This window comes from Ammospiza caudacuta, chromosome 2 (assembly GCF_027887145.1).
Source record: "Ammospiza caudacuta isolate bAmmCau1 chromosome 2, bAmmCau1.pri, whole genome shotgun sequence".
In the NCBI taxonomy this organism is placed as follows: Eukaryota; Metazoa; Chordata; class Aves; order Passeriformes; family Passerellidae; genus Ammospiza; species Ammospiza caudacuta.
The window spans coordinates 26009600-26020708 of NC_080594.1; the positions used below are offsets into that span (position 1 = coordinate 26009600).

General features: G+C 41.6%; 1 protein-coding gene across 1 annotated transcript; it reads right to left on the reverse strand.

Annotated features, from left to right (window-relative positions):
• Positions 1-7028: 7028 nt before the first annotated feature.
• On the reverse strand, positions 7029-10866 carry LOC131554800 (lymphotactin-like). The gene is made up of 3 exons (XM_058800394.1): positions 10787-10866; positions 8172-8289; positions 7029-7455 (listed from the first exon to the last, which is right to left on the reverse strand). The coding sequence occupies exons 1-3, from the start codon at positions 10854-10856 to the stop codon at positions 7350-7352; spliced, it is 294 nt and encodes a 97-aa protein (XP_058656377.1). The 5' UTR covers positions 10857-10866; the 3' UTR covers positions 7029-7349.
• Positions 10867-11109: the final 243 nt, after the last annotated feature.

Here is an 11109-nt window from a genome sequence, read left to right on the forward strand (position 1 = left end):
AGTGGAAAATTTGAGTTTGCAGTACTTTTTCTGGTGACAGAACCACCTCCTTTCCCCCACCAGTCCTTCACTAGCCCTCCTGAGAAGGCTTTTCCTGCTCAAACCCACTGTGGTTGCACTTGCTTCAGTGCTGTGACTTGGGTTTATTTCAAGCTGCAAAAAGTGAGAGCTCTTGTGCAGTAGTGGAAACCTGTAATAAATGTTCCTGTCATTTCACACTTCAGTTTTGAGACCTTTAGCTAAGCCGCACTGCAGAGACACAGTGTGACACTGAGAATTACCTTGCTGGCCAATGAACCACTGGAAAAGGGAGCTGTGAGCTAAAGGATGATGGGAACAGGAACACCTTGGCTCTTTCCAAGCAGCTGCGGCTGGTTTGTCACATTAACATGTAGCTGTGGAAGGGTATTGCTGCTATTTCCTATGAGCAGTGGATGTTGTCAGGACTCTTGTGTTTGCTCTGTGATTTGATATGGCCAAAGCTGATACCGCTGTGCTGGAAGAAGCAAGATTGAACACACCTTTACATACAGATCCAGATCCAGTATGCCTCCCGCCAGTCATTAGTTAACTAGTCAGTTAACTGAATGTGGTGGTTTCAAAGAGGAATAAGAGTTTGTAAATGATCTTGTCATGGCTTCTTTGCTTTGGTTTGAATTTTTTTTTGTAGTGTGAACTTTCTAGTGCAAAGAATGGGGCCCAAGAAAGTAACCAGGCAATCAGAGAGGCACAGTTTGTAGAAAAGACAAACAAAATATTAATTGCACTTTCATGTAAGCATGATGCTGATAACCAGACCTGTGTCTGTGAGCCTGTTACATTTATACCTCTATCAAAAATGCCTTTTTTGCAGAGTGTGCCAACTCTATCACCCAGATTTAGGAGTTCTTTGTATTGAATGCGGTCTGAATTACTGGAAGCATTGCTACAAACCAATGGTTTTGAGCCTGCAAATATTTGTCAGGCCAGTTGTTGACCCGCAGACCACACACAAAGCAGCACCTGAGCTGGCATTATCTTCCAGAACCTCACAGCAGAAGACTTCTCCTGTGCTGTGAGAACAGCTGGTCTCTCTCAGTTTTCCAAATTCTTGATAGCATCAATGTAAATTCCTTTGCATGGGAATACAGCATGTGGAAGTCAATTTCCTAAGACTCCTCTGTCAAATTAAGATTGAACCTTGAAATGCACTCACATATGTGATCCTAGGCTGTGAGGGATGGTAAGTTCTAGAATAGTCTGTAGGTCCTGCACGTAGAGCATGTGTTGTGTGGTTTAGCTTTGTACACACACGCATTCTTTGTTCCGTTTGGTTTTGTTCTTTCATCTTGCGTATACTCTTCAGGGAACACCAACGGCAAGTAGAAAATTGTGACTGAATCCCTGCTAAACCCACTTGCACCACTAAGGAAGGTGCTATGAAATGAAGCCCAAGTTTCACCCTCAGCTCCTAAAGGACATGCCTGATGCCACACAGGGGAGTAACTGTACTGACCTGAAGAGCACTACTGAGAAATCTAATTTTAGTTTGTGCCTAAGCAGTGTAGCAGCCTCATGTTTTGGTGGACACTGGCTGAAATCACTGCTTGAAATGAGATATTCCTACTTTTTGGTACCTGTCAGCTACAAGATGCAGGATATAAACTGTGTCACTGATAGAAAAGAGCAGCTTTCTATGCATTAAGAGGTAAGATGTTCCTGCACTTTTATCCACTGGTACAATATGTACATATGTCATCTACAGTTTTTAGAGGAAGGTCACCAGCTGTATTGAGTGTGAGCCAACTCTGAAAGTTCAGTCCTTCCCACAGAACCTCCTGCAGGTGTTAGTTTCATCTGAGGTGTTGCTGGGAATCCTATTGCTTCTTCAGTTTTCCACCATTCTTCAGGTAGGATGGAGAAATTACCCTGTGGCAAGTTTTTCCTCTACTTTGTGCTTCTCATTTTCTGTGGCCTCCTGAGCTGTTGTTCTATGTGTCTGGCTTATGTACAGTAAAGTCTGTGTTTTGGAGAAGAGTTTTGTGGGTTGTAGTCCCACAGCCTTTTTCTGTGGATATTTGGTGATCTCTAATGCTGTATAAGGCTGATTTTTCACATGTTCCAGCACAGATGCCAGAGATCATTTCCTCTGCACTAGGTGCTCAACCTGATCATTGTAAGGTGCATGTAGAGTAGATGTAGAGCCTCCAGAAAGTGTGAGCTGAGGGGGCTCGAGTCTCCTCTATGATGTAGGTGGGCTTTGGAGACCCATGTGGAGGGAGACTTCTGTTCCCTAAGACCATGCAGGGGATGTGGACTCCTTTGTACCACACAGGGAGTGACAGAGTTCTCAGTACACACAGAAGGGAGGCTGAAGTCTCTTATTTTTGTCACACAAAAAGGATTTTCAAGTCTCTCTTTTAGTGTTTGAATGGATGGAAAATAAACCCAGCATAGATATGGGGACACCCTTGGCCAAGGCTGTGCAAAATTGAGGTAAATTGTTTGCTATAGTAGAATTTTGCAGTAATGTTGTGCCAGCAGGCTTGGCCAGCTATAACTTGGTCTGCTTGCTCAGCAGGACAATAATCATCACAAGTGTTTAATGATGCACTTGCAGTTTGCATTCATAGATCAGGCAGCCCCTGACATCAGGAGATATTTTAAGAAGCATTTTACAATCTGCAGGAACACAGATGTGAGACTGTTGGTCTCAGCACAGCCCATACTTATTAAAACAAAAAGAGGAGTGCCACCCATCATGAGACAGGACCCTATTCCCTAGAGAGCCAAGGAGAAGAACATCCATAAGCAGATAGACTGATACTTAATCCAAGGGATTTTGAATCATTCCCTTAGATGGAATGTCAACCTTGGTCTGCCCTCATCTGGAAAAGATGGTGACCGACTTGGACACATCTTCCCCAAAGTTTGCCAGATTCCTGACCGCAAAGTTTTGCCATTTTTACATGAATATTGGGGGTTGATTTAAAGGGTATGCAATCACTTTGCAAATTGGATTTTGCAGATTATTAGCTAATGATGAGAATGCTTTTATATTAAACACTACACATTTGTGTGTTGCTCAAGTGAAAACGGGACACCATGCATCTCTATCTAAACTTCATCTGGGTCAGAAGAAAATTAAATATTTAGGCTTTATTTTGTGAAAATGGCAACAGAAAATAGATCTGGAAAGGACAGAGGCCATAATTATCTACCCATGCGCAATCACAAAAAAAAAGGCAGGAATGAGGTTTTCTCTAGAGTTGTGGGATTTTGTTGATCATGGATTCCTGTGTTAAGGGAATCAACTAAGTCGCTGACTGAAGCAATGAATAAATAAATAGAGCCTATTACATAGTGCTTAGAGAAAGAACAAACTGTAAAGCTAGAAAAAGCTAGAAAAGGAACTTGGTGTAAAGAGTGAATTTGGGAAATCATGATCCTGCCACGTTGAGCAAGGGTTCTTTGGGCTCCTAAGAAAGTCTTGTGTTCCCAACATACCAATGCTTTGGAGCAATGCAATGATATCTCCTTCCCTTTGGAACAGGAACCCCGAAGCCTTCCAGTATGTACCTGTGGGGTTCCATAGTGCACTGCTCCTACAGAATGACAGAACACATGGTCTGTCCTGGTCTGCTCATGCACGGTCTGCAGATCCAGATAGATGGGTGCCTGGAGGTGTCACTGTTGGCCCTGCTGGCCCAATGGCAGGGGCAGCAGAAGCCCTGAGAAACCAGATTAAAATCACAGCTGTCAGCACTTCTCCTCTCCTTGATGGAGCACATACCTCTGACATCTTAATGCTGCGTGGTATCCTGTTGAAGTCTTGAGACATTCTCAGCCTGCAGGAGTTTTGTAGGAGCCCATTGGAGTTCTCATGCAGTCTCCTGAGGCTTTGTTTGACCAGGAGGAATGAAATGGGCCCAGAACCAAGACAAGCTCTTGGGAACTGTGACACTTCTATATTGAATTTTTGTCTGAGGGGATCACAGTTGTCTTGGTTGGGAGAGAAGGGTCAAGCAGTAATTACAGTTTTGGGATGGTGCATCTTTGAGTCATTGTGCAAATCTCTCAGTTAGACTGACTTCAGGACAGCTCTGCCAGCACTGCCCAGTTCAGCAGCAGGCCCTTAGCATTTGTGTCTCATGCTGAATTATTGAAGAGTGTTGCTAGAGAACAGTGTCACAGAGCTCCTGAATTTCAGTGCTCACTGATTCTCTGTGCATCTGTGCCGAAGTAAAAAGCCCCTGTGTTTATTTCATAAGCCTTCCAAATGCCCCCTTGCTGGGAGGCACTTTGGGTGAAAGATACCCAGGTGACTCAAACAACAGTCTTAGAGGTCTCTTGTACCAGAACCCACAGCAGCTCATAGCAAACCCATTTGGTCCTAACAATGTTCTTTGCTTTCCTGTAGTCTGTTAGTCAATTGATAATATAAGAATATGAAGAAAAACAGCGATGGACTTGAACTAGAAATGAGTAACAAGCTTATCTTAGCACTGATTACATAAGTAAACATGGAGGGGAGGTTTATGTGCTTCTGGCAAGCAGATGAAATTAGTATTTCAAATAAGATCTGTCTTTGTGCTCAGTAGAAAACATCCTTTTTGAATTGTTAGCCTGGGGTCTCCTTCATGCTGCTTGTCTGGTTCAAAAGGGAGAGGAAATTCTTTCCTGATCTAAGCCGTGAACGTACATGACACAAGGCAAGCACAGATTGAATTTCTGACGTTGTATATGGCATCCCACCTTCTCTACTGTGAAAGGGATAAGGATTGTGAAGATTATAGAAATACTACTGATACCTTTACTGTTCCAGCCTTTGTCTTCTTTTCCTGTTGTTCAGCATCTGGTGACCACTGATACCGAAATCAGCCAGAGAACAAACTTTCGAACACAATAGGAAGTATTAGAAAGCATATTCTTTATTCTCACTGCACAAATTTGGAAGATTTTTCCTCTGATCAAACATGTGTCATGAAAGCTTATAGCAGGGTTTTTATTCCATCATGATCATAGATAGTCATTACAATGTACTTCCTAACTAATTCATAAACATCGCTTTTCCTAGAATTTATTTACATTCTCCATATCTTATTGGAAGTCCTTTTATGGTCCTAGAGAATCATCTAAAGGAGTCTCCAGTGGTCATATTCAATGAGTGGCCTCAGAATTGTACTGACCTTGCACTGAGCTTCTCTTAAGGCATGCCCTGTTGTCTCGTTACATAACTTTGTCACAAACCCCACTGTGTTCCTCATCATCATAGGTTCCAGCTATGTTTAGCATCCTGCATGTCTCCTTTTATATTCTTTTACCTGGTTTGCTAGTTAGTCTTCAAGCTCTACTTTGTGGCTTCAAGGGAACTAAAAATTTCTCCATGTTGTATGTCACCACAGAGGCCATTCCCACCTGAACAGTAATTTGGTTTTATTACCAAATATAATGGTATTGAGATGGTCTAGACTGAGAGGCCTGGTGTCTTCTCCCTACAGAGTGAAGAGAAAAGGTGTTTTGAACACCTTCAAAACTAGATTTTCCTCTCAGGCTTTACCTCTGTTCAAATGGGTACCAGCAGAGGAAGCAAGAAGGGAAATTAACTGAGATCCTTATTAGCTGAAGTGTGGCTTAGGAAAGCATGCAGAGGAATTTATGAAGCACAGGAGAAGATGAGTGATTGGCATTTCAGTTGATATTGAGAGTGATTCGGTAGGGAGGCCAGTTTTGGGCCCTAAGTTAGGTCTAGGTCTTCCAGTGAGGTCCAAAAGTATTGTCCTGGATAGATGCCCATGAGCTGGCCAGGACCTTGGGGTTACCCTGTAGCACCCCACACCATGCAGGGAGGACAGAGGGAGGTAGGTTGGGTTGGTGCATGGGATCTGCAGTTGTGGGGCCCAGGGTAACACATGGTGGAAATCCCATGTGAATTGTCTGTCTGGTAAACTCTGCTATTTGTATAGTTGTTGTAACTGTTTTCTTATCTCAAACCTTGATCTTCACCTTTTGTGTCTGCAGTTTTTCTCTCAATCCTGCAGCAGGGAGACGGAGGAGGTGGGTGAGCAGCTCTCTCTGGGGTGTTTCACGGGGAATATTAAATTTGGGAATACCATTCCTAGATGATGTCTGTTTTTTGTCTCTTTTCTTTATAGTGGCCTGCATTCATACATGATCAGGCCTCACTCAGATCCTTATACCTTTTGTGATAATAACCTCTAAGAACAAAGAAAGGTAACCAGGTGGCCATCAAATTCCAGTCTCTAAATGCACGTTGGCTGTTCTTGGTTTTCATGCAGAACATCAGGAAAAATGTGGTAAAACAATATCAAATGCTGGATATGTAGGTGTGTGTGTGCTCTGCAGGGCAGTGAACTGTAAAGACTGGCTTTTGCAGTAGAGTGATCTTATTTCCATGGTGCAGTTTGGAAGTGCTGCAGTCCCATGAGTATCACTAAGAGGTTACATAGGATGAAAAGCCCATAGATTAGCAGCAGTGCAGCCTGTATACATGTGGTAATACGAGGGGAACTTCATTCCAGAAGCACCTCTGCCTATACCTCTTCTCTACTCCTTAAGGTCCTCAAATGCCATCTTTTCTCTCTCTGAGCAGAGAGCTCTTCAATTTCTGCTTCTAATAATGTGGGGAGCACACAAGCATGGCACAAAATTTGCTTTTTAATTACATGACCTTTTGAAGAGGTATTGTCTGAAATGTGAGCTTTACAGCTGAAATATGACGTAGAAAGCTTGGAATCAGATAATTCAAAAGCAATCAGTTATCAATACTGTCGTCAGCTCTAGCTGAACTAGCCCATGAGTTCCCAGATTTATGCTGTCAACTTGGGATCTGTTTCAGCAGTATCTATCTGCATTATAATCCTGCAAACAAATGTGCCATTTGATTCGGATTTATAGTAAGTTTATTAAAATTCAAAATCTTCTGTTAGTAGCATGTATCAGTTGTAAGACAATAAGACATTTATACATACATAACTCTCTAGGGTAGAGAGTTCCTATGAGTTTGGGAAATACAGATTCCAGCCATAGTTTGTTCTTATTTAAAGAAAAGCAATGGGACAAGCAAACCAGTTGTTTCAGGTTTGTCTCATATAAGGGTGAATAACAAGATTATACAGCACCTTCTAAAAACCAGCACTCAATGTAGAATAATCTGATCTCCATCAGGATGGAAGTCTACACTCTTCCACATCTGTGGGAGGTGAGTTTCTGTTTGTTCAGAGAGTTTATTGCAATTTATTAAAAGCAAGGAAATATAAGCAGATAGTAAGGTCTTAAAAGCTTTTTTAAAAATCTTGTTACTTGCAGCACTGATGATGATTCCAGCTAGTTGGCCTTAGATGCTTGGATTATTGGCGTTTGGCAAGACGGTTTTCATCTATTCTCTTTATAGCAGTTTGAACCCATTTCTGACTAGGACTTACACAGACCCTGATACCTCCTGCAGTGATGAACCTATCAAAAAAGGAAAAAAAAAAAAAATCTGGGCATTAAATTCTAGTCTCTATACACAGGTCTGCTGTTCCTGGTATATATTCAGAACTAAGCAAAAATGTGGTAAAACAATATCAAATGCTGGAGTTTGTAAATGTTAGCAAGCATAACACCAGTTAGCGATGTCAGCTCTCTGTTCATGGCATAGGTACATATGTGGTCATGTACATATATACTAATTTTAGATAACTGAGTATACCTGCTGTTCTGGGACTTAGTGCTAAATCTTGATGAACATTTATCTCCCATGAGCAGATCCCAGATGTGATAAAAATGCATGCATCTGAGCTCAGAGGACCAAACACAGCTCCTGGCAAGACTCAGAGTTACCCCATATTCTTTCACATGATTTTCCCCTTGACTCAGTTCATGCATGGAGCCTCTGACTGCTCTGCCCTTGTTGAGATTTTTCCCCACTCACTGGGCACAAAGATGTGAGCTGGTCAGTGAGCTTCCTGCCATTATTTATGAGCAGCACACATCTCTCAGCTCTCTGAGGCCTGCTCCTCTCTCCTCACTCCCTCAGGTGCCATGTGGCATGGATGAACTGGAAGGGCAACCTGGACTAGCCAGATTTAGTGAGTTGGGCCAGCAGAATTGTCTTCTGCTGCCCCTTCTCCCTATTTGATGGTTTTGTGTTTGCATAAGGAAGTCTGAAGGGTGCATGAGATTCTTACATGATGGCATCTATTGGTACTTGTTGCTTTTCATAGTTCACAAAATTTCGGATGTTCCACTGCTTTGTAGACAGTTTTACACAACTGAATTTGCGCATGGGCTGACTGCTAGCGCTCCCTAGAAGAGAAAAATAGATAAATTACAAAGGTACTTAATATTAATATTTAGCCATAATTGCTTAATAAATTATGAATTCCAGAAGATTTCCAATTGTGGTTAGACCATGACGTACAGCCACAATACCAGTTATGCCAGAGAGACTAAGCTATTTTTTGTGGTGCATCCTACCATCTCTAAAATGTTACTGCTATTTCAGTTAAGATATGAATCTTCACCCTTGTCCTGGACAATAGCACAGCAATTCTCTGACCGGGGAGTCACTGCTTCCGTAGCAATAGAGATGTTTGGCATCCTTGATAATTAGGACTGCATCATGTGGAAATAAGTGCCCTTATAGAATTGATGCTTAGAACTGGAACTTTCCTAGATGGATTTCCACATGTTATCTAAATGTGGATTTGAAATTCCTCCTCTTTTCAAAGTGAAGAAAAGGAAAGTGAGCCTACTCCCCTCACTGTAGACATCCAAAAGTAGTATTAACAAAAATTGCTAGTAGAAAGGGAAATATACCTGCCAGAAGAATAAATGCTTATATCCTCCGGCAAAAACTCTGATTTCACAGGCAGTGAGTGAGCTGCTTCTTAATTCTTGCATTCCTCCAAGATTTTGATACAATTCAGAGAAATGCAGTGGTGATTAAGAAAGAGGATCACAATATTGGTATAAAATTTTCTGGACACTTGTTATCTTACATGATGATAAGTAAAAATGGGAGCTCACTCAATTACAATGGAGTTTTTGTTAATCTCCGCTTGCCAGTTTCTGGTTTACTTCTGTTCATAGAAGACAGATTTAGGAACACATGCAGGGGACAAAAAGTACACTGCTCTACTCTGTGGTTTGTTTATAAAGAATTTGGAGAGGTACTGTCTTGAGAAAAGTCCAAGCGCTGTTGTGGTGCACCTTGCTAACTGTAAAACCTGCTGCACACAGTCTCACTATTGAGATAATTGGAATAGCTGAGACAAACGCACAGCAGTCTTTGGAGAAGGTGTGGGATAGCCAGTGCACAGATACTGGCAGATCTGCTAATTCCTGAGATTTTGTTTGCCTGAAGGAATATCTCTCTTGATCTTGCTTTAGTAATGAGCAACACAACATAGTTTTTTTATGTTTCATGACACATTTCTTACCGCCTCAGACTGGTTTTCAAAATGTGGCAAAGACAGTCAAGCAATTGTTATGAGTCCTGGAAATATTTCTTCTGCTACTACACAACCTTCATGGAACGGATGCAGGGAATAGCAGCAAAGTTTCTCAAGATGGGAACAAACCCCAACTGCTCTGCACCTAGAATTACCTTTTTTCCCAGGTGTATTTGGTCTTTTTTTTTTCATTCTTTCCAGTCCTTTTTTCTCTCTCTTGTAGACCATCTCAGTGTACTTTTTTCAAACTTGGTGATACTTAGGGCCAATTACACAGCCTGGACAATGACATTGTCATCTGTGATATGAAGCCACTGTTGCCTGGATGAAACTGTGTCACTAATGAAAATAGGAGGGTGTAGTGGGATGTAGCAGGAGAGGCAGTGGGTCGGCATGAAGGCTGTGTACCTTCATACCCCTGTGACTGCTTAGCAGGTCTTAGTTTGGGTTTGGTGTGATCTTGTGAGGATACTTTTTCTCTGTGTTTCTGAGTGCATATTTGTGGATTTGCATATGGCTAGCATATCCATGGTTTGTGTGAGTTCTCCTTTTGATGAGATGATGTTCGTAATGGTTCTATGTCCATGTTTCTCCATGATCCATAGAACCTAATTTAAAAATCACTCACCTAACCTGCACTGCAGAGAAACTTATTTAAAGCAGGGCTAATAAACATGGCTCATCTCAGTATTCATAACGAGTTTGAAAGATGTTCATTTGTATGAATTAGTGAAATAAGAGAAGATATTATATAAATCTATTACTCCTCTTTAATTCTCATTGATATTTTCCCTGTTTGCACCAAAGGACTTGTCTAGAATCAAGACAGTAAGCACTATGTGATATAGAACTGGAAGAACTTTTTAAAATAGCGTTATCTGAGGGATTAAGGTTATATACTTAGAGAAAGACAAATAACAATTAATACAATTAAGTTCATAGAAAAGTAATCTATCTGGAAAAAGAAAAATGTACGTCTTATCCAAGAAAGATTTTTTTCATGAAATGTTATTAACGTACAGTATACACAGGTATATGGAATCAGTGAGACTAAAAGACATTGTGCCTTCAAGATTTTTTTGATTTTAAGAGAGAGACCATTGTACAGAAACCCTATAAGGGCTCTCAGGCACAGAATCTCTCCTTGCATTAAAGTAGAAACCAACCACCATCTGGCAGGAGATCAGATGAATCCTGCATGAAGCTGACTTTCTTGCAGATTTCATCTGTATTTCTTGTGTGTTTTGTCTTATAAATCAGCTGTCTGGAACAATAAATTCTGCTCATGAGACCACTCATGAGGTGCAATGTGGAGCAATTCTTCTCCTCCTCTTGAGTTGCAAACTTACCCTTGTCCACGTGCACAGTGAAGACACCAAGCCAGAAGAGGAGCAGGATTGCTGCAGTGTGGAGCTTCATTGCTGTGGCTTCTGTTTCAAGGCAGAACAGAAATTGCCTACCGTCAGCCCCCTTTCACAGGGTTTATATATTGTCATTCTGAGGTCTGTTCTTTCTTTCCTTTTGGGGTGTTATGATGGGCCTGACTATTAAGTGGAAAATTTGAGTTTGCAGCACTTTTTCTGGTGACAGAACCACCTCCTTTCCCCCACCAGTCCTTCACTAGCCCTCCTGAGAAGGCTTTTCCTGCTCAAACCCACTGTGGTTGCACTTG